General features: G+C 38.8%; 1 protein-coding gene across 1 annotated transcript in view; it reads right to left on the reverse strand.

The window, feature by feature from the left end:
* ppp2r5b (protein phosphatase 2, regulatory subunit B', beta) overlaps window positions 1–23,817 on the reverse strand; it is a 36,319-nt gene that overhangs the window by 10,318 nt on the left and 2,184 nt on the right. Inside the window, exons 2-7 of the mRNA XM_036597361.1 lie at window positions 11,481–11,677; window positions 7,069–7,170; window positions 6,892–6,984; window positions 5,693–5,823; window positions 4,932–4,991; window positions 2,233–2,341 (exon numbers count right to left, since the gene is read on the reverse strand). Coding sequence (XP_036453254.1) covers window positions 2,233–2,341; window positions 4,932–4,991; window positions 5,693–5,823; window positions 6,892–6,984; window positions 7,069–7,170; window positions 11,481–11,677 — 692 coding nt within the window. The remainder of the gene's footprint in view (window positions 1–2,232; window positions 2,342–4,931; window positions 4,992–5,692; window positions 5,824–6,891; window positions 6,985–7,068; window positions 7,171–11,480; window positions 11,678–23,817) is intronic.

Genomic DNA, 23,817 nt, shown 5'->3' on the forward strand with positions numbered 1-23,817 from the left:
ATGTGGAAGAAACAAAGATGTATAAAAACCTTATATTATATACTTTATATTACATAAATTGAAGATAGTATGTATGAGTAATATATGTCATCCATATATGAATAGTGGTTTCTATCATATTTTGCTAATTATGTGTTAAACATATATCAGTACAGTCCATTTGATAAGTTAATCCGTATATTGCCATATATCAGATTTCTGTATGGGAAATGAGCTATACAAGTGCACTTAGACAGTTTGGAGACTGTATATATGTGTAAGATTTATTGCCTCTAAAGGTTGACACCTATGTCTACTTTAGAGGGTTTGTGTATGCATGTGTCGCTGTGTACGCAGTATGTGTGCCCTGCACACTCACATGGACCAAATGGAGCCAATAAAGATCCCACCTGTTCAAAAGTGGGCTTGAGGTAAGTCTCAGAGTAGATATCAACAAAGTATGTGCCACAAGGCTTTTGTTTGGCTTAGCACCAAACACACAACAGAAAATGAAAAGCCAGCTCACTGACAGTGTAAAGCCCATAATGTCACCTGCCCTTCTCAGCCTCTGTGCAAACTAATCACTAAAAGTCCTGTATAAAACCACCTGACTTAGCAGCACTTATATTCATTAGTTCCTAAGCAAACAGAACTGTTACTATGTACCACTACAGTAGGCGCAGGTAAGCCACAGTTCAGCTGCTGGCTAGTGAACAGAGGATCCCAATCCAGTCCTTGTAGGAATATTTTTTGATTGAAAATCAAATGTACTCAATATTCCCCTTACCCTGAATGTAACTGATCAGCCAAGACATGTTTGGTGTCTGGAGTTTGCTTAACGGTAATGGAAGCTTATACCACACACATTAATATTGTGCAAACTACATGCTAACATCACATGCTTGCCTCAAATTGCTATGAGCTGTTAAAGAGGAATTTTACTGATTTTTCCATGCTTTTTCAAAGATAGGAAACCAAGCCAGAGTTGTTAACAGTGGTGGTGACATCTGAAGGGTTTAATGGTTCTAAAAGCTATGTAACAAAAAGTAATTTCATGAAAAGTTTACAGATACACTGCCTGATGCCAGAGTCATTATTTTATGTCAGTTTTGAGACAGTGTTTTGGTCTAAAACACGTCCAAAACAAATATTTTCAAATCCATTCATGGAAGAAAGCTTCATGCAGGGAATTATAAGGCAAAATAGTCCCCCCAATTTTCTTCAGGTTCATAGTAAATAAAATAAAACTTTGTGTTGTAGACGTTGCAACCCCTGGTTCCTATCACCACTACTGTAAAGAATCTGAGTTTGTAAGTTTCTCTACAATGAAACATTTGACATTAAATCACTCTGAATGACTTTGTTTACATCTCAGCCATTAAATTATGCAGATATTTTAAACAATATTTGGAATTCCCTTTAACAAATCACAGCAGTTTGAGGCAATTGTGTGGTGAGACATGTAGTTTGCCAAAAGTTCATTTGTAAGGTATAAGCTTCTATTGTTTGTTCGCTACATTAGCCTTGTAGATCCCATGCATAACTAATAAACTATGTTCGACTACGGAGCAGGGTAACTCATGCACTACAGTCCTTGGTTACCTGGTTAATTTACACTGTGGGCTACCAGGAGACTGAGCAGTGGGATGCTTTGGGCTTGTGCATATTGCCACGCTCTGTAATGTTTCAGACATGATGCATCTGTGTGTACTATGGCTGACAGTCATCCAGACTTTAGACATGTGCTTGAGGGGCCTTTAAAAAGTATGGCAAAGCAAAGGCATTCTCTTGGAGAGCCTTGGGTGTCCTTGCAGGGCATTAGAACTGTAAACAGCCTAGAGTGTGGGGACTGAATTATGTATGGAAAGATATCGACAGGGGATAGAGAGAGAGAGAGAGGGAGAGAAAGAGAGAATGTAGGGCAAGAGCTCTGCATTCGCTTCTCTGCATACACACACAGATTGGTACAAGGCTACTGAATTCATATTATAAGAAGATTATAAGATGTAAATGTCAAGTTCATAAGAAGAAACTACACTTATACATACTGGACAATATTATTACTTGCATCACACAAGACGCCTCATACCTTCTTTTATTGAGAAATACACTTTCATGCATTAGTCTACAGCGCCCCACTGTGGTCTCTAATGACATAACAGTTAATGAACACTGTGTGTGTGTGTGTGTGTGTGTGTGTGTGTGTGTATGTGTGTACTATATATATATGTGGTATATGTGAGTGATTCTAACCTGCGCATGAAAGATGGAGAGAGACTTGGCAGTGTGCAGGGGGATCAGGACCCTCACCAGGAACTGCTTATGCTCTGACTTCAGAGGCAGAGCAAAGCCATTAATGATACTGAAAAAGAGAAGAGAAGAGAAGAGAAGAAGAAAAATAACAAGAGAAAGGAAGAGAAAAGAAAAGAAAAAAGATGAGGAAAGAGGGGATTGGAAGGAAATAAGAGAGTGTTTTAGAAAGAGAAGGACACGGATAGAAAGATGAGAAATAATGCGAAGAGAAGAGGAAAAATGAGAAGAAAGAAGAGAAGAAAAGAGAAAAGAAGGACAGAAAAGAAAAGCAACAAGAAGAGAAGAGAAGAGAAGAGAAGAAGAGAAGAGAAGAGAAGAGAAGAGAAGAGAAGGAACGGGAAGGAAATAGGACAGTGTTTTAGAGAGAGAAGACAGCGGATAGAGGGAAGTGTGTAGGAGGCAGAGGGAGGGAAGGTAAATAGGATTAGTATCAGCAGACCTGATGATGTTCCGTACACATACATTCGCCACACTTCTGTTCAATAGCTAAGCCGCTACACCCTCCGCCCACCCCCCCCCATCCTCCCACCCTTCTATCCCCCCAACCTCTCTACTCATCTGTGTCTCATCTCTCTTTCACACAAACACACACACAGTCTCAGAAATACACTCTCATTTGTTCTGCTGTGTCCTCTTTTCTTCCCTTCTATTGCATTCCCCCCTTACTTCTCTGTCTGGCAATTAAAAGTGCCTGTCTTTTGATATTTCATCCCCCTCTCATCTCTCTCTCCCTCAGGTTCTGCTCTCCCTCGTTCACTTCATCTTCATTTGGCTCCTTTTGTCTTTCACTTCCCTTTTAGCTCTTCCTGTCATTCATATTCCCTACCCCCCCCTCTCTCTAGTCCCACTGCCTCCCTCACTCCTTCCCACTCTCACCACCATGCTTGCTTTTCCTTACAGGCACAATGCAAGAGGGGCACAGGAAGTGACAGAAAGGCAATCTTTGTCACTACTTTATGTCGTTCGACCCATCTTCTCTCTCTCTCGTGGTTGGTTATCAGAGAAAATGTGTGGGCGGCACTAAAAATACCACAAGCATCAACCTGAAAGTAGACCTCCATCCCTACCCCTCTCTGACTCATCCCCCTATCTCTCCTACTCCTGCTCTCCATCTCTCTTCCCCCCATCTCTCTCTCCGTCAGACATTAGCTTTGTTCATGTATCCCAGTGTGATAAGAAACAGACCCCATTTTGTTTGCAATGAAGCAAATAGCACAACCAAAACATGGCTGGAAATTGCATAGTAGAGCTCACTACAGAGCAGAAACACAAACACTAAAAAGCTGCGAGGTCGAGCGCAGATAGCACTAATGTTTGAACCCCTGCTAAGGGTCTGACTCACAGGCCCACACGCTGCTCTAAGTAGCTCTCAAGCAATTACCAGCATCCCTGGATATCAGTTACCAACATGCTCCAAAGATGCATAATAAAATATATTTTTTTACTTGCGTGGGAAGCCGATACACCTCTTTAACATTTTGTAAGATACTGTATTTTAGCCCTAACAGCAGCTACTGACTATCCACTCCAGGGAATAAACATAAATACTGTAATCTGTTACATAAGCCCTACTGATTTTAAGTATTTTTAAGGCCAAAGCACATTAACCCAACCATTACCAACAAACCCCAACACTCTAATGCTGCCAATCTTTAGATAAAGAACTGATAAACCAAATGAGCCAGCATGAATGAGTACAACATATTCCAGAACAGTATGAATGGGAGAGAATATTCTAGAAAAGTGTGAATGGGGCTAGAACATTAAAGAATATTGTGAACAGGGGAGAACTTTCTAGAGCAGTGTGAATTGGGAGAATGCTCTAAGACTGTTAATGGAATAATCGAGAACAGTGTGGATAGGGAGAACATTCTAGAACAATGTCAACTGGGAGAACATTCCAGAATAATGTGGGGTATCAATGGGAAGGACATTCTACACAAGGTAAAGGGGGCATTCTAAAACAGTGAATGGAGGGGAACATTTTAGAACAGTGAGTGGGTGAGAGCATTCACGAACAGTGTGAGTGGGTGAGAACATTCAGCAACAGTGTGAATGGAGAGAATATTCTATTACATTGTTGATGGGGAAGGACATTCTAGAATAGTATGAATGGAGAGAACATTCAAGAACTATGTGGAGGAACAATGGGGAGGACATTTTACAACAGTGTGAATGGAACAGTCTAAAACCATGTGAAATAAGGAGAATGTTCAGGAACAGTATAAACGGGGAGAACATTTTAAAACAGTGTGAATGGGGTGAACACTCTAGAACAATGTGAACTGGTAGGACAGTAGAACAGTATAAATAGAACATTTTAGAACAATGTGAATGGCCAGAACATTCTAGAACAGTGTTGATGGGAAAAAAACGTTCTAGTACAATGTGAATGGAACATTCTAGAACAGTGTGATAGGAAAAGAACATTCCAGAGTCTCCTACCAATAACATAAAGCACACCAACTAAAATAATTTTCAAGTTTTCAAAGCAGAAACAACTCTATACGAGACACACTCCTGCAGAAAACTCACTACTAATGCAGTGTCTTTGCCTCTTGAACATGACTATTCACAAGCAAATATGAACAATATACATAGTTTATGCTTCATCTCATTTAAAAGTAATGAACATATACCTGCCCAAAATCTCCAGCAGCTCAGCCACTCCATTGAAGTGCTCAGTTTCATAAATGAACCTGTAGGGTTGAAATATATAAAAAAAAATCAAAAATTTCATGTGTATTGGTTATATAGAATAGTCATTTAGTCATATCAATGAAACTGGTCATTAAAGAAGCCATTCATTAAACAAGCTCAAAGGCACCACTGCTTTAAAGTTATTTGAGCCATTAAAAAAAGAGTGTAGAGACTGTTGTACTGGTCTGAGATCAACCTTTTTTTGTGTGCGGAGTGCTCCGAGAGCCTTGGGTGGACAAAAGTACAACTCAAGTATCCTATAGCATGGGTGTTTTTTCAAACCAAAAGATAGGCCTATACAGTAGTAATGGAGGGGGGGTTAGTGATTGCAGTCCTTTAAAATGATAGCTTACTAGCACAGCTAGGGTCTATCAGTGCAGTCCTTACTATTTCAGGTAAGATTTTAATTATGTTACCTATAATTACCAGGTTTGGCTAATTTTAGCTAGCCCATTTGCTATCACTAGCTGTTGCTTAGCAACAGAGAGAAGCACCGTTCGAAAACCACAGCAGTGTCAACCCCCAAGGAAAAAAAACAGCATGATACGTTTCGCTTTTTTCAGCCTTCAGAAAAACAAAGTGTGAACCCCCTATAGAGCTACAGTAGAACGCTTTAGGAATGCACTTAAACAGTCCACATTGTGCCAGGTCAAAAAATAGGCTAAATGTAAACAAGCAAGTGTGTATGTAGGTATCTAACCTGAGAAAGATGTTGTTGATCTGTTTGCGGATGTACGCTCGAAGACCGAGCAGTTTGCCGTAGACGCGATGCAGGATGGTCTTCAGGTATTCCCTCTCTCTGGGGTCTTCACTATCAAACAGCTCTAACAGCTGGGAACATAATTGCAACAAAAGAGAAGCATGAGGCAGCTGAATGTACATACTGTGTTCTTTTAGTGTAAAATTTCCAGAAATCTCAGTCATCAATATAAACAGGAGTCTAATAACAGACAGACAAGTTTCTTTCGTAAATATTAGTTTTATAGCAGTTCCTAAACAATTCATAGTAGCTTCTGAAGAAGTCTTAAAATGAGCCCTATCGTAACTAAGAAAGTCACATCCAGACTTTGTATTGCTCATTAAAATTTGCCCCTAGAGAAGCTATGCATGAACACCTTAGCCATAGTAAAATGTATCAGCATGCGGAATTGGAGCATTCTATGTGTTACCCTGTTTTCTATCACTATGTACAAAAAGACACTGCAATAGTCTGAGCAAGCGTGTACATTTTTGTGGGAAGTGTATTCCCATCCATGTGTTTACTTGTTTAAAAAGTCCATACATTTTTGGCTTTGTTAGATCATGTTCTTTACATGCCAAATAAATGTGACAACAACATAGACATTACGTTATTAACAGACAGATTAGACAGATTAAAAAACAGAAATAAATGCTTTCAGTCTCAACATTAAATGGTTAATAACTAAATAAGTAGATTTCTTTCATCATATTCCAAAAATAGACAGGCACTGATCAGAACAAGAAAACACTAAAACACATGAGAAACCCAGGAGCTAGGAACAGGGAACAGAATATGTGAAACATGGCTTAGAACTGTGGCTAACATACCCAAAACTTTTCAAAGACTAACAAGACATGCGGGGACTAAATACATGGATAGGTAATTTCACAACAAGGTACAAACAAGACACAGGTGAAAGGAACGATGCAGGACTTCAAAGAACCACAAGGTGCAGAAAATTTGGACAGTAATGAAAGATCCACGCAAGTCATCTATCATACATCCACAGCACCTGTAGCTGATGTACCTGACCTTGCTAAAAACATGAAAAAACAAGAAGCAAGCAAGGACAAAACTAGAGAGCCTCGTGTATGTAAGGGAGACACTGTTTAAGACAGTGTATAGAAAAATATAGTACAGACACACACAACAAGTACCTGTAGAACAAATTTCTGGTCCACGTAACGTTTGGCCATGGAGGGCTGGAAATCAGGGCTCTCCAGGAAGCGCAAAAAGAACTCATACACCAACTAGAGAGAGGGAAGCATTTCAGTTGAAAAAAAGGGATTCTGTGTGATTACCAAATAGGAAAAGGAGTGTGAGCATGAAGGCACCTGTAGATGTGGCCAGGAGGCCTCCAGTGTAGGTTCATCCTCCTCAGGGTCAAAATCTGGGTTTTCACTGGGCGGGAGAGTACGAAAGATGTTCACTGAGATCTAGAAAGAGAGAGAGAGAGAGAGAGAGAGAGAGAGAGAGAGAGAGAGAGAGAGAGAATCTGAACATACAATCAGCATTTTCCCAACATTAAACTGGGAGTTCTGCAATTCAAAAATTTGGCATAATTCAATCACAAGTCATTAACATGGGCTTGATGTGAAAAGTTGTATTACAGAGAAATATAACAACTCTGATTTCTTTAGAGTGGTGACAGGAACCAGAGGTTGTGATGTCTACAATGCACATAGGTATAGCTGTTTTATTTACTATCCAAAATGACCACTGAATGTACACTATTCTTCTGAGTTTTTACATGTAATGTTGGTAAGGGTGAAATATTGGTAAACCTGAAAAAATAAGTTTTCTTTGGGTACTACTTTGCCTTACTTGCCTTACACCGTGAATGGATTAAAAAAATACATTTTAGGCCAAAACTTTATCCCAAACCTATTGTAAAGCAATGTCTCAGGCATCAGGTGGCATATTCATAACCATTTCATGAAAGTTTGAGGTAGATTTTAGAGGCAAGAAAGACTTTGAATGTCTGGTTTCTGCGCACCACCACTGTGAATAATTCTGACTTGGTAAGTTTCTCTAGTATGGTGCATTTCACAACAAACCACTCTGAATGACAGTCAGGTACATAAGTATTTTGACAGAGACCTTTTTTTCTAATTTTACCTCTTTATACTACTACAATGCATTTGAAATGAAGCAGTCTACTCAGCTTTAATTCAAAGGGTTTAATAAGTATTATATTAACTGTTTAGGAATTACAGTCATTTTTTACATAGCTCATTTTCACAGGCTCAAAAATAACTGGGCAGTTGACTGGTAAGCAGTTTCATGGCCAGGTGTGGCCTGTTCTCTCATTATTTAATGACAAATTAAGGAGATAAAGAGTCTGAAGTTGATTCCAAATGTTTAATACGCAGTCCAAAGAAGTGTTGAGGCAAGAAAAATCAAAACAAACCTATCAGAGAGATAACAGAAACTTGAGTGGCCAAATCAACAATTTGATACATTCTTAATAAGAAAGAATGCACTGGCGAGCTCAGCAACACCAAAAGGCCTGAAAGACCACGGAAGACAACTAAAGTGGATGATTGCAAAATTCTTTCCGTGGTGAAGAAAAACCCCCTTCACAGCAACTAGTTACGTCACGGACATTCTGGAGGAAGTTGGTGTATCATTGCCAAAGTCTACAATCAAGAGATGAAAGAAAATACAGAGGGTTTATCTCAAGATGCAAACCACTGGAACAAGATTGCTGACTTCTGATGCTGCAACACTGATAGGACGGCGCTTCATAGCACAGTTGGATAATGACCCAGAACATACTGCAAAAGCAAAGCCTCTTAAGGCAAAGAAATGGAATGTTCTTCAATGGCCGTCAGTCACCTGACCTCAACATTTGGCATGCTTTTCACTTACTGAAGACAAAACTGAAGGCAGAAGGACCCACAAACAAGCAGCAACTGAAGTTGGCTGCACTAAAGGCCTAGCAAAGCATCTTAAAGGAAGAAATTCAGTATTTGGTGATGTCCATGAGTTCTAGACTTCAGGCAGTCATTGGCTGCACAGGATTTGCATCCAAGCAGTAAAAATAATACTTGTATTTATATTTGTGTTAGTTTGTCCAGTTACTTTTGAGTGTGTAAAAATGCAGGGACTACGTAAAAAAGATTATAATTATTAAATGGTTAACACAGTATTTTTGTTAAACTCCTTCATCTCAAATCCATTGTGGTGGTGTACAGAGGCAAAATTACAAGAATTGTGTTGCTGCCCAAATATTTATGGACCTGACTGCGCTTTGTTTACATCCCCACCATTTAATTGTGGATTTTAGAACTAATGTCACTCCCAAAATAGCTCAATTAATTCTACTATACTTACATTCAGGGCCTGTTGTGCTAAACCTTTTGCAAACCGATACATTCTGCTCATGTGTTCTGTATGAAATTTCATAGGCCATGTGCATGGAAAAGCAGAATGCACTTCTCTCCATCATGCATATGTATTTGAGGGACTATCACACAAAACATGGGAGGATCACACGGTAACTGGTTGTGTGTGGATTTTAAAGCCTCACATAACATTCACAGCATTCTCTCAAATACATTTTGATGGGAGGCTTCGTTTAAAGCAACACTCTGTCAGATTTGGGTATTTGGTGACCTCACTGGGGGAAATATGTAATTGCATGCAACATTTTGTAACTGATTGTGCTTTGGACCTCCACACGTATCTGACTATTGCGAGTGCGTTGAAAGTATTCTAAGAGAACTCAGTCAAAACTTGGTAAAGAACGTGCCTTCTAAGGATGTAAGTGAATATGTGAAGACGTATGATGTAGTCCGAAAAACTCTCGCTAAAGACATCCCAGTTCGTCTGACTTTTAAATGGTTATTTCAGGCTTTACAGGGCAACTCGCAGCAGCTCACGCACACCATATTTTAGTGTGCTCTTTTTTCTCCATACTCAGTAATGCTATTTCTTTCAGTTTTAATGAAAAATACATACATACATGGCCAAATATTTACACAGTGCTGCTTTAATAATAGCAGCAAACACAGCTGGACAAATGCACAAGCCATGAAGATGTGCTGAAAGAATATTTACCAACACAATAACACTCTTTCAACAGGGTTAAAGATGTATTTAAAATAAGTATTTAAAAGTTTGGAATCACTTGTTATATTACTGAATTTTATATACAATAATAACTTGTGACAGTGCAGACTGAAATCTTATATATTAGACACCAAAATATATAGTTTAGATGTTTTATTTAGAGCTGCACTATATACAAATTTTGTGGTAAAATTGAAATAAAAATTTAAAAGTTGGGTCCGATTTCGCTGGAGTTTTTCGGACCGCATCATATGTCCTTATGCATTGACATCACACACTCAGGCTCAAAAAGAAGCTCCAGCTCAATGTTTAGGTCTCAAATACAAAATTAACGTTACACTGATAAAGATATGATAAAAATAGTAGAATATTCACTCACATCCTCAGAAGACACATTCTTCACCAAGTTTTGACTGAGTTCTCATTGAATACACTTGCAAAAGTCAGATTCATCCACTCGGAGAAGAGATCTGAAGCACAACTCACTTTACAAAATGTTCTTCCACACATTATGTACAGTTACACATTCCCACCAAAGGAGTCTCCAGATCCCTAAAACTTGTGTAGCTTTTATACATCAAAGAATTTGTATAATACATTGTAAACTCCATACTGTAATTATTTTATTGTTATTATTTACACAAAATTTTTGTCAAGTTATGTAAAATTTGATCACCACGTCTCAAATATGAGGCATTCTGGATGTTGCATTTATTATAACTTCATTCTCTATGCCATACATCTTTCTCAGTCGTTTAACAATCATTTACAGTTCTGTTCATCATTCTGGACACATGTAACGTTTCTTAATGGTTTTACAGCTTTTCTAGCTTCATAATAGTTATTTGAAGCCTATGTTACACAAGACTAGCATACTGAATTCGTTTTACACATTTGTCTGAAACTAGAATAGTTTTATATAGTTGGTTTTATAAAGTGCTTCTAAACATTCAAAAGGTTGTGTATATCCCTGAGAAGACAGCATGAAATGTTCCTTGATGTGGCAATATGTGCTCACAGTCCCTGTTATTGTTTCCCAAATTCCATATTTTAGCTGGAGGAGAATAACACCCCTGACAGCTCAACTATTGCACTGTGCCTTTTATTCCCTGTGCCTCACAAGCGCTCAGTGAGTAGGCCACGCTGTGAATAGTTTGCATGATTAGCTACAGCCTTAGTAAGTTAAATGTTCATATCAGACAAATTGTGAGTACATATTGAGATTGCAGCACTGAGAGAACACAGTTTCACTGCTCCACAGCTCACTGCTATTGGCAGTGCTTTACTGTGGAGATTGTACAAGCCACGTGTGCTTGCTTCTTAAAGTACCTGAATTCACTAATAAAAAGGGGCGTCTGGATACATTTTGTGCATATAGTGTACCAGGCCCTAAAGGAATAATCCACAAAAACCAGCCATACAAGGCAATACAACTTTTCTACTGTCTACTTCATGGTGTTATCAAACAGATATTGTGCTGTTGTGTTCTTTTTTAAGTTTAATGGCTCCAGTGCTAACATAGCCCTGTAAAGTCAAGTCAAACAGTGCAAAAACATCACAGAATAATCCATCTTTGACAAATTCAAGGGCACCTTTTTATCTCCTTTTGCCCCAATCCAATCACTCTCTCTCATTATCTTAGTTCTCGTTCTCACCACGTGGTCCAACTCACCATCTTGATGGCCTCAGGATAGAGGGGCTCAATGAGGACGCCGCGGCTGGTGGCTACGCTCTCTACCAGCTCATTCAGTGCTGCCCGCTTGATCTCTTTCCCCTTCAGGTCTGCCACGCAATCCAGAAAGTCAAACAGCACACAGCACTGCTGCAGCTTCTTACAGAATAGGTCATGCAGCTCTGCCACCGGGGCATCTAAGAGAGAGAGAGAGAGAGAGAGAGAGAGAGAGAGAGAGAGAGAGAGAGAGAGTGAGAGAGAGAGAGAGAGAGAGATTAAATGACTGCTTGTATAATTACTTACTTCTAAAGAGGGAAAAGCAGAAGGGGGTTAGTTAAAAACTTCAAATCAAACAAACACTTTTCATCAACAACGCAATTGTTCAGACACAACCTCTAGATGGTCAGACATTGTTCTTTCTCATGAGCATCACAGTTACGACCTCAACTTTCACACATTCAGTAAACACCCCAATCATTCAAACTTACGGTTCACAATTCCAGCACAAAACCTAAACTATTACAATACATAATTGAAACATGTAGAGTACATAACTTCAGTGCCTACACTACACAAGCCCAAAATCAATGCTTACAGTCCATAACCACAAATCATACATACAAATCATACAGTAGATAACTCCAACACTTACAGTCCATAGTCCCAGTACTTATAGCCATAACCCCTATGCTTATGGTACATAACAGTAACATCAAAAGTTAGTTCCGCAACATCAACACATACAGTCTATAACGTCAACACATACAGTCCGTTACCCCAAATCTTATAATGTGTACCTCTAATAACCCCAACACTTACAGTCCATAACCACAAACATTCACACCTACATTCCTCACCTCCAGCACCTACACCACAAAATCTAAACTATTACAATACATAACCCCAACGCTTTTAGTCAACAACCTCCACATCAACACTCGCTGTCCATAACCCCAAGTCTTACAGTATATAACCCCAACAGCAACATTTACAATCCACAGCCTCTACACTTATGGTGCATTACCCCAACACTTACTGTTTTACAGTTTTTTCAGTCATAACACAAATACTTACAGTTCATAACCCCAACATCCACATTTACAGTCCATAAACCACATCAATAAAGACCCTTACTGTTTACAGTCCATAACCTCAAAATTTATAGTCCATAACCAAACATCCAATATTATAGTCTATAACTCCTAATTTCTTACAGTCAGTGCCTCACTACCTTTTTCATTCATTTTAGTTTCATTATTTTTCCACAGCTGTAGGCCTACTTTATCACTAAACTACATCCTGTTGCATTTTCCAGTATGTTCACACACTACTTGTACCAATCTAGCAGACTACCAAAGCACTTGATTAGAGACAGAGGTACACACACATCCACTGATCAGAGAGTATATGCTCAGTTCTTATGAGTAAGAGTGAACATTTGTAAAGTGAGACGTGCTGACACGGCTGTGTCTTAACAGGATTATGATGTGCTTTCTTTTTAAACCCTGCTCGGTCCTAGCCTTACTGAGACCATAGTGCACTGTGCCTGGCCTTATGATCAGACTATAATTCATCTCAATACACACACACACACACACACACACACACACACACACAGCTTCTACCGCCCATCAGGGGAGAGAGAGACACACATAACGTGGCCTACTGATTTCAACTGCTTCGTTTGTTTATGTGCCAAACACACACTCTCTCTCTCTCTCACACTCTCTCTCTCTCTCTCTCTCCTCTCTCTCTCTCTCTCTGTTCACTTGCTGTCTCTATCTCTCTCTCTCTCCTTTTTTGTGGTCCCAGCACGCCACCTCTTCATACAATTACTCTCCATTAAAAATGGATTAGACTTAACCTTCACAGCCTGTGTCAGAGAGAGTAGAGGGAGAGATTGAGGAGACAAAAGGGAAAGAAGGAAGGAGAGAGAAAAAGAGAGATAGCAAGAGAGAAAGAAAGAAGGAACTGAAAGGCAGAACAGAACTGAGATAAATGTGATGCAAGGGTAAGGTAGTGTGAGTATGCATGTGTCTCTGTGTGTAAGAGGGAGAGAGAGAGCAAGAGAGCTCAGGAGCAAGAGAGCAAGAGAGCATGACACCACTACAGGCAAGGACAGAAAAGCTGAATTGTCTAGGGAAAAGTGAGAGAGAAGAGAAGGGCGGGGAGAGGAGGAGAGGGACAGTGAAAGAAGAGAGAGAGGAGAGAGCATTTTACAGTGCCCCAAAAATAACGAAAGCCAAGACTAAATGAATTACAGAGTGAAATCAGAACGGAGTGGACACATGTAAATTGATGCATTTGAACAAGGATTGAATAGATTTCAACTGAACTGTTTATGCTCCACCCACAAATATGGTCTTTTATATCACAGTGTTACCAGTTGGACAAGCTTTACGTAACATTGACATTCAATCTAATGGCAAGCTGTAGCATATTTTCTTTAGAGTCACTACATAGGTTTCTAGTGAGTTTCCAGTCTATGTTGTTGTACACTGTAAAAAAAAAAAACATGTAGCAGTGGTGCCAGACAAAACCTGTAAATTAACAGTAAAAGTTTGTTTTCTCAATGATGGTGAAAATCTGTAAAATTACTTAGAAATTTCTTAGAAAAAATGCCTTTTACTGTGATTCCACAGTTTCACTAGTTTAACTAGTTGTTCTGATATACAGTATTTTACCATAATAATAACAGTAACAACCATTAAACGCAAATGTCCGTGAAATAAAGGTGAAACATTTGTTTTTGTGAATTTACATTCTATTTCTAAATTAACAAAGCAGTGTTAAAATACAGTATATGTACAGTATATTTACTTTTTTCAAAATACATGCACTAAATTTTACAGTAATTTGATGGTTAAAATACTTTTTTTTTCCTTTTTGACAGTGTTGTGAATCAAAACTATACAGTTTAGAAAAGTCAAAACCAAACTTGGTAACGTTAGCTTTATGACACAAAAAACTACACCTGATTTTACCTAACAGTGTAACCTTTCACACACATTCAAAATGAGTTTCTTTTAAAATGAACAACACATTCTAAATTATTTTTTACAAAACCTACAACTTCCCATTTAGTTCAAAGGGATTTTTGCCAATGTTCTGTAAAACCTGTCCAAACTCGCAAGAGTTGCCACAAAAGAACACTCAACCCTTTTTGTTTTGAAACTGAAATTCAGTTGGACTTTTTTCTACAATGATGCTAATGTAGTGTATTTCTCTGAAACTGGGTTTGATTTACAAAAATGGAAGCAAACTGGATTTTTATCTTTGTAGTTGAGCAAGCAAGTCTATCTTTTTAAAAATATTTTTATGGTGTTTTATTTTAAATTCTGTTTTAATTGTGGTAGATATACACATTTTTTTTATATTAAGACATTGCTGTTGTACTGTCCTTTCAATCAAGCATGGCTGTCTGGAGATTTGTGAACTGTGTTTACTGCAGGAGATTCCCACCCTTCACATTTCACCCCTCATTTCTCGCTAACAGTTCAACACAGACAGCCAAAAGCAAACCAAGCAGTGGTCACCAGAGGGCCTGCAGAGGCTACACTGATCTCTGTGTACCAATTTACATTTTTACATCACATTTTCATGATGAGTGAACGAATAGAAGTGGTTCAAAATGATTTGGAATACAGTCTGAGCTGAAGACACATGAAAAGAAATTTTTTAGCTTCTCCTGTAAAGTTATCATTTCAGAGATATGAGGTTTCATGACAGTGATGATAAACAGTGAATGTCATCAAACTAATGTGTATGAATATGGAGGGAACAGCGTTTAAGTGATGTAAGTAATGTAGAGTGTGACTTGACGTGTGAAAACAGAGTGAACAGAGTTTAAGTGATGTGTGTGGATAGTAGTTTGAAGGCTGAATAGAATCAGTCTTTCAGAAACTGCAGTAATTTAACATGTAAATTGTTCATTCAAACGGCACCAACGTGGATGTCTTAAAGGGCAAGCCTCTGCAGCAAGGCTCGCCATCACTGAATTAAACACCCACTAATATCCTCAACTCCAAGCTGCAGCTAAATATAGGGTAGCCAATGAGCGAGGCAGAGGGGGCGAGAGAGAGAGAGAGAGAGAGTAGACAGAGAGCAATGAAGGGAGAAAAAAATGGACGAAATGGCAGTGCAAGAGAAAGTGGGGTGGAGAGAGCAACAGGGATGATGTCATCCTTCACCCGGCCTTTCTCTCTCTCTCTCTCTCTCTCTCTCTCTCTCTCTACTCTTCACCCACCCCACCCTCTCTCCATCACTCCCTGTAGGTACTTTTCTCTCTCTCTCTGTCTCGCTCTCTCTCACTGAGCACAGAGACTCTCTCTCGTTAAATAACGGTTACTGTGTTTGGGTGGCTGATGAGCTGCTGCTCTATTTTCGGAGCCGCCAAAACCGCCTTATCACCTAGCGGTTGGGGAAATACGGTAAAAACAGCAGCACTGCAGAAGCACTGGCAGAGCTGAACATTTCTCCGTTTGGCTGTTCGAGCTAAGGTGTGAAAACTATGCTTGGAACCAAAAACGGATTACAGTGTTTAACAAATTGTCGCTGTCATATAAAAACAACATTAAAGCTAAATTTTTTTCTTCCTTTTTGAGATACAGGGTTTTGTTATGACAGCAACAAAATATAGGTCTGTATTTTGAATCAAATATACATTTTGAATACCAGCACCAATAGCCTTATTAAAATCTTGAGTATCAGCCAATTCTGTTTCAATATTTTTTCTTTAAAAACTACTAAGCTTTAAAAAGAGCAAATATAATTGAAGCACTTCACTTAAGATGAGCCTCTAAGTCTGCTATCATGCTCAAACAACTCAAACACTCTACTACTCTACCACACTAGAGGAAGAAATACACAGCTAACAACATCACATCACACAATGCAAGCGTGTGCTTTTTCAGGCTAGATAGCATTTTCTGCTGATATCGGCCCAATACCAACACCTGGTATCGGATCGCTGCCATCTCTATAAATATATATCTTGTCCTGGAATTAATCAAATAAAATCATGAGGAAAGAAACACAGTAAGCCAGTAAACAGTGAACAACCAGCAATGTGTGCAAGACCAAGGAGGCTCTCTCTGCCAGAGACAAAACCGATGAAGGATTTAACATGTTCTTTATTTGGTATTCACAAGAACACTGACTGGTTTGAAGCGCTTTACTTGAATTAATTAACACATTACAATGACCTGACATCAAATATAGGCCACGGCAGAACACACATTTGGATGTTGATAAATTCTCTACCGTTAAATCATTGCGTGTTTAAAACCAAGCCTGTTTTTCTTTGTCTCTTCCTGTTTCTATGCTGAATTTTTCCAGTTTTTCCCCCTCATTTATCAGCTACAGCCGTCCTTGGCCAGGAGTCCAAGAGAACACAACTGGCCTCGCTCTTTCTGGGTGAGTCAGATGGCCCTCTCTCTCCCCCTCTCTCTCTCCCATCACTCAGCGCAATGTTTGCTGACGTAACAGAATTGGCAGTTATCACTCTCCTCCAAGTGTGTTGAGCTGTCCAGTGATGTTGGGTTAGCAGCAGTTTGAAAAGATGCGGTGGCTGGCATCACATGACTCAGAGGAAGCCTGTGCTATCCTCACCCTCCTAGCAATGGAAGCATTATGTGATTGGTGGAGGCCCAGCTAGTGGGTGGAACTGGGCTCGACTAAATTGGAGAGAAAATTTGGGGGAAAATGCTAAAAAATAAAATAATAAAAAAATAATAATAGCACATTGCCACCGAAGCTAAAAGAGCAGAGATGCCAGATAATCACATGCGTGGGAGCACTTTAAATCAATTGATGGGACCACCCTGGTACCACGATGCTAATACCGGGGAGCTCAGAGCCTGAAACTTGTTTGCTGTGGTGAGATCTGACTGTGGATGAGGAGGGGAACACTAGCGCTGCTGCTTTCGCTTATTAAAGTGGTCCTTCTCGCGTTCAGATGAACCTCTAGTTCCAAAAGCTCTTCAATTAACCTCTCTACTTTCTGAAGCTTGGCTATAACTGAGATATAAGCCTCACTGCTGCTTTCCATAACCAAAAAACAGCAAATTGGCCAAATAAAATAACTCATAATAATTAAATAAAAGAAACTAATGAAATAAACTAAAACTAAAACCATTATTCATAATTATCATAATTCGTTGCACTCTTTGTGACTGTAACAAGAAGGCTACAATCACAGCTTCTATATCAACATACACCGTGTGAGCTGGCCTTCAGCCTAACATACAGCTGGGCTTCAGCCTAACTATTAATACACTGTTGGTGCCCACTGTATATATTTTGAACGTACTGAAAATTATGGTTTATTATGTGAAATCATATTAACTTTTTTAAAAGTGATTTTGTGAAGCATTTGAGTGCTCCTTTGGAAATACCAATGAGTGTTAGAAACCTGTAAAATGCTGTTGGGGCCAGCTCTAATACTTTTATCTGCTTTTATACAGTTTTTTTTATTGAAGACTATTAGTCACTGCCAAGCTTTTTGATTCCTCAGGACTCTACCATTTAGATCGATTCGCTCATCCAACATTACTTTCTCTCGTTCTTGCTTTAATATCTCTCTCCTTCTCCTCTTCTCTCCCTCTTTTGCTTTGGCCCCCTTTATTGATCTGAGGAGGCCAGAGAAAGAGCAAACCTTCTGTCTGCTGTAACCCTACACCACTCTGACCAGCTGGAGCTCTATGAACATGCAAGCACACACACATACACTGCACATAAGGAGCTGAGCAGAATGCAGAACTCAAGCATTGCAGAGCTGTGAAACAGGCTTAAACATATACACAGCTTCATCCCACAAACACACACAAAAGCATGATGATCAGGGCACAGATAATATACGAACACAGAAACACAAAACATTAACATTCAAGAGGTGTGATTCATTTCCAACCCTCAAGAAAACAAACCACTGTCACTTCAAAGCACCCAGTTTATTGTTTTCATGTAGCGTTCAAATATAAAACCAAAAAATCACTTTGAAACTAGAAGTTGACTTCATGACTACATTGTGCAATGAAGATTTCAGTAAGGGTGTGACCTGAGAGGCCAATTGCAGAAGAGAAGCTCAGCTTCAGGCTAAAGGGGTTATTTACAGGAACACACACCCGCTCATGCGGGCCGGTTGAAGCCAAGTCATTGTTGAAGCTGAGGTGGAACTGATAACAATCATATAATTCTCACACAGAGCCTAATTTGGTTATATCGCCAATCATAGACCACTATAGAAGTGTGGTGGGGATCTTATGGGCCCCACTGTGAAAAAAGATTAATGGGTCCTCCGTCTGAAATTTATCTTAAATAAAATGACAATGAAATGTTCTTGCTTACTGACTATTGCTGTTTTGGCTAATGTAGTGTTCTGATATAGGTTAATTGTTGAAGTATATTAAGTTAGTGTAGATACATATTGGTGTAAAATTGCATAAGTAGGGGACAGCGGGGCACAACATAATACATTTTTGTTGACTTAAACATTTCAAAAAGAATTTCAGCAAGACTGATCATTTTTTCATACACACAACCTACAGGTCTCTGTTACAAACAAAAATGTAAACTTCCAGCATCTGCCGTTTATGAACAATTCAGTCAAAAGTGACGTAAGTGCAAATGTTACAACTAGGCAGCAATAGCTGTAGCAGACAAAGGGGCTAGTTGTGACAGTCGTTAAAACGTCTCGTAGATCAATGCAAAACTCAATTAATTGTCTATAATGCTACATTGTTTGAAACGGACCAGCTTTTGAACATGAAATACATAAAAATATATTCATCAGAATAAATATAATTAGTGAAAAGAGAATAGTCAACTGTGGCAATTTATTTTTTATTTCATTTTTATTTAATTCAATATCAGCATACTAATATTTAAATATATCTGTGGTTCGTTGTTGATGAATCTGTGTACAACTTCCAAAATATTAACTGTTTACTGTTGAATTTATAGGGGAGGATATGGACTGTGCTAGATTTAGGTGTGAATTCAATGACTTGTACACAAAACTCAGTAATCAAAAAACAGTCCTCAGGATGAATACCTAGATACACCTGTCAAACATTCACAGGTGAAATGGAAAACTGATACCAGTGCTAATGGAATATGAGAAGATGACAAAAAGCATGTTCTACTTGAACCTGTTTAACTACATCTGAGTTAGGTTGTACCCTGCAACCAGGAAGGATGTAACCATATTTAATAAGGTATCAAATCAAGTCAAGATAGTGTATCATATGAAAAATTGGATTGCATATAAGCTCCTCGCTTTCTTACAAGTGTCTCGCATTTGCCATCTTTCATGAAAACCATTGTCATTGATCTTAGAAATTAAAATCATATTGAACCTGTATATATAGATAAATACATACATATATACAAACATATATATAGACACACACACACACACACACACTTTTACTAAGTTGCTTATCCTTCTGGGTCTCGGGGGGAGCTGAAGCTTATCCTACCCATGTATATATATATATATATATATATATACATATATATAGGCTGCTTGCACTGACAGTTACATTGCTGATTCTCTGTTATGTTATCTCTTATCACACATAGACACATACACAAGCTGTCACATCCAGATTCACACACAGACACACCAGCACATACAAACATACATTTATGATGTTCAGATGTTCATGAAACACTGTATGACACAATGTCTGTCACACTCAGCTGAGCACACTGCTGCATATGTGAAGCTGGAGATAATGAAGGCTCACATCTGTATTTACACTGAGCAAAAACAAGAGATATGTCAGAGAAGTCGTACAGCACATCTGGCAATGCATTTGAAGCAGAGGTGGTTGGTGATTTACGGAGTATTTAATAACTATATCAATCTGATTTTAGATATTCTCGTACCCATGTAGTTGATTAGCCAGGACTGTTAAAAATAAAAGCCAAGGCTGATAAAAATAGACAAAATTATAACACATAGCTAAAAACAGTACTAGTAGCCATTTTGAACCCTGAATTTTGTCTGCACTTTGCTCAGTGTCTTTTGATAACGGTATGCAATACAGGGTCAGAAACCTTACATTAGCAAATCTGGTTGAGGTTATTTAACGTGACACAGTGATTTAGGCAGAATTTGTCTTGCGGGACCAGACAAGATCTTGTGACGATTTTGGGCTAAACGTGGGTGGGAAGAAAGACTTATTAGGTTGGGAACAAACTGAGTGTGAACTCAGTTCCAACAAATCCAACACTTTGTGAAGTCAGAGCTCAAAGTAGAGGGCGATGTTGAACTCCTAAACACTGTCTGATGTAGCGTAATGTAGGCCATGGATGTAGCGTAAGTTAGCATGACTGAAAAGTCCCCCAAAAAACTCCTGTTAAATATGTAGATGTGTGTCATGTGTGCAGGGAACACATTACATGTAATAAAAATAAACATTACCTCTTGTAAGGGAAACCAGTTCCATTAGCTAATGACAGCAGTTCACTAGCTAGTTTGCTTTGCTTGTGTTACTAAAAGAGCAGAATTAATGACTGTACCCTTGTCTACAGGAGGTTTCACTGCCATCCAGCACCAAAATTTTAACAAGTTTTACCCAGACGTATCTGCATTTCCGTTACAAGATCATGTCTGGCCTACAAGACTAGTTGTACATTCACATTAGGAGGTAACAAATCACTATCACGTCACAAATCACATGTCGTCTGAAGTTTGTCTCTTGTGGATGTGCTCAAGGCTGCTCTTGTTGTCAAGTGTGGGCATGTACATTGCTTATATGCATACAGGTTTATACGTTTCACCTCATTATTTTGAGGGATACTATTGGGAATAGGAATAAAATGCTGGTAGGAACAAAACCTCAGAGGGCAGAGTCTTGGGTCCTCGGACCAATCTTGGGCAAGTGTGCCTAGTGTGGATGTATGGTAAGGCAGTATAAGCCTTCAATACTTGCTAGCTACATTAGCCTAGTAGCTCCAGTGCAAAAGTAATAAAGCAGACTTCAAACATCAAATATGTCTTGGCTGAGTGAGTATTTTGGAGTAATTTGGAGTCGTGCACACTTGATTTTTGAAGCTGTTGCTTAAGTGAAATCTGAAGGAATCTTTGCACCTTTCTGTTTTTTTGTATTTCAATCAATATATATTTTTTTTAATTCTCTTTTTACAGAAGTATATTTGTGCACAAAGGACTCCACACTTTATTTTGTTATACATGGTCATTCAACTCCAGTTGCAAATCTGTTTCTCATGATCAATATCATCATATTCTGTTGCCAACTGCCAGCACACTGACTGTCAGTTAGTCTTTCTTTCAAGCATAATTATTTTTACTGCAGACCAGTAGTACTGAAAGACAAAAGCAAGCCCAGCAAGCTCCACTTTACACACTGATAGATACTGTGTGACTTGCACTTACAGTTACACTGCAATTCTGTAAAGCGGTTTACTTCTCTTTACTCTTAGAACATGAGGACTTCTCTCTATTCATTACGTGTGAAGAACAAAAACTGGGCTTATTTTCGTGCTCTGTGTAGAGTTGTTCAATACATTGTTCAGTTAGGGAAAAACAAATGCTTTGGCAGCTTATCTAGCTGATATATCGTTGATGAGAGTTTATAATATGATACCAGCATTTAGAACTAAGTAAGAACACACAGCTTCTAAAGACAAATCTGCACTTTTAAAAGTGATGGTCCCTTAGTGGTTCTTGGCTTAGACACCCAGTTCTATGAAAACAACCTTTAACTTGTAAAGCACATGTACACTACATGGAGGTTCTTTTAACTTTAAAAGGCCTCTTAACCCTCACACATCTCATTTACAAAACCAGTTCTTTAAAGAAATATCCTTTAAAAGGTTCTTTGACCTGATATAGAAGAACCACTTTTGGCTCCCTAAAGAACCAAGTCTGAAAAGAGATTTGAGTGTGAAGAACCTTTTGAAGGTTTAATAAAACCTTCCCATAACATTAAGGGTCTTTAAATTAGGTAGGTGCTCTCAAAATGTTAAAAACGTTCTTCATATTTACACGTCATTTACAAAAGTGGTTCTCAAAAGAACCATACACTGAAAGGTTCCATAGGGGAAAAGCAGTTCTTCTATGACATCATGCAGAGTACTCTTTTTGACATCTTTAGTCTGAAGAGTGTGGCTACCAGTCACAGCTAATAAAACATGCTGTTCCACTACAATATGCTCAGTTTTTTAGACACTTGAACCTTTCAAAAGTTGTATTAGCCTTTTTGTAAATACTAACATTTTTGTAGCCTTTTCATGATCGGTGGTGTAATCAGCTTCGCATATCTGCCTTGAGTCCAGGTTTATTAATCCTTCATCTTCACAGTGTAAAACGCTGCTAAATATGTTTCCTGATGCAACTCCTGAATCAAAATGTCACCAGTAAACTGTGACTTAACGGTAATATTTGTATGGGCATAGATTCCAAAAAATTCCGTATCATTCAGGCTCTTGATACAACACCAATTAAATGACTCATGTGACCACTCATGGCGATAATTAGTAATTGCTGTTGTTCACACCTTACTGCAGAACTGCTGAAATGTCAGCTGTTATGAGGTTGCAACATCGTGCCTAAGTCATAAAGCTGCGGTAATGCCTTGCCTGAGGAAAAGCTTATTCCAGTATGTGGAGCATAACAATGACACACTGGACTTTGGCTGCTGTATGTAAACTGATCATGTGCTACTCTAAATACTTAAGTAGATACCACATACAACATGGAGAGGGAAATGACAATAAGCCTATTCTACACATGGCTGGTTTAAATGTTTTTAGGCTATAAAGCATGTGCTACTGCTAGCTTGTGTTCTTCAAAATGGTGCACATACATAACAACAGCAGTGGTTTTTCTGGTGGTCCTATTAGAAACCAAACTGTAAATTTAGATCAGACGGTCTTGGGAGAAAGTAGCGATGCTTGCATATTATTGAACTGATGGCTTCAATAAGTGCAAGTGACAGATATGCAACACCAAAAAGACAAAGTGCAATAAAGACAATGGAGGGCATAAAGGTTACAAGCATTAGTCAGGCATTATGAGGACAGTAGAGTTGTTGTAGAACTGCTCTTTCTGAGAGCATCATGTGTGCCACTAGAAGCAGGCCATCAGGGTGGTAAAGCAGGACAACGGCTCAATCCGGACCCCCATACTGGCAGCTCACCCACATGTGCACCATCACATGGGGAGGTGTCCTGCCAAATTCTGCTGCACTAGAAATCCAACTCAAAAAACAGACCCCAAAGGAATAAACAGCGAATCACACGAAGCCCAAGCGTGAATCATGCATGTGTTGTGGGCGTCCAAATGAAATAAATAAAAACTGAATCA

The sequence above is a fragment of the Colossoma macropomum genome, unplaced genomic scaffold, assembly GCF_904425465.1.
Source record: "Colossoma macropomum unplaced genomic scaffold, Colossoma_macropomum, whole genome shotgun sequence".
NCBI classification, from domain to species: Eukaryota; Metazoa; Chordata; class Actinopteri; order Characiformes; family Serrasalmidae; genus Colossoma; species Colossoma macropomum.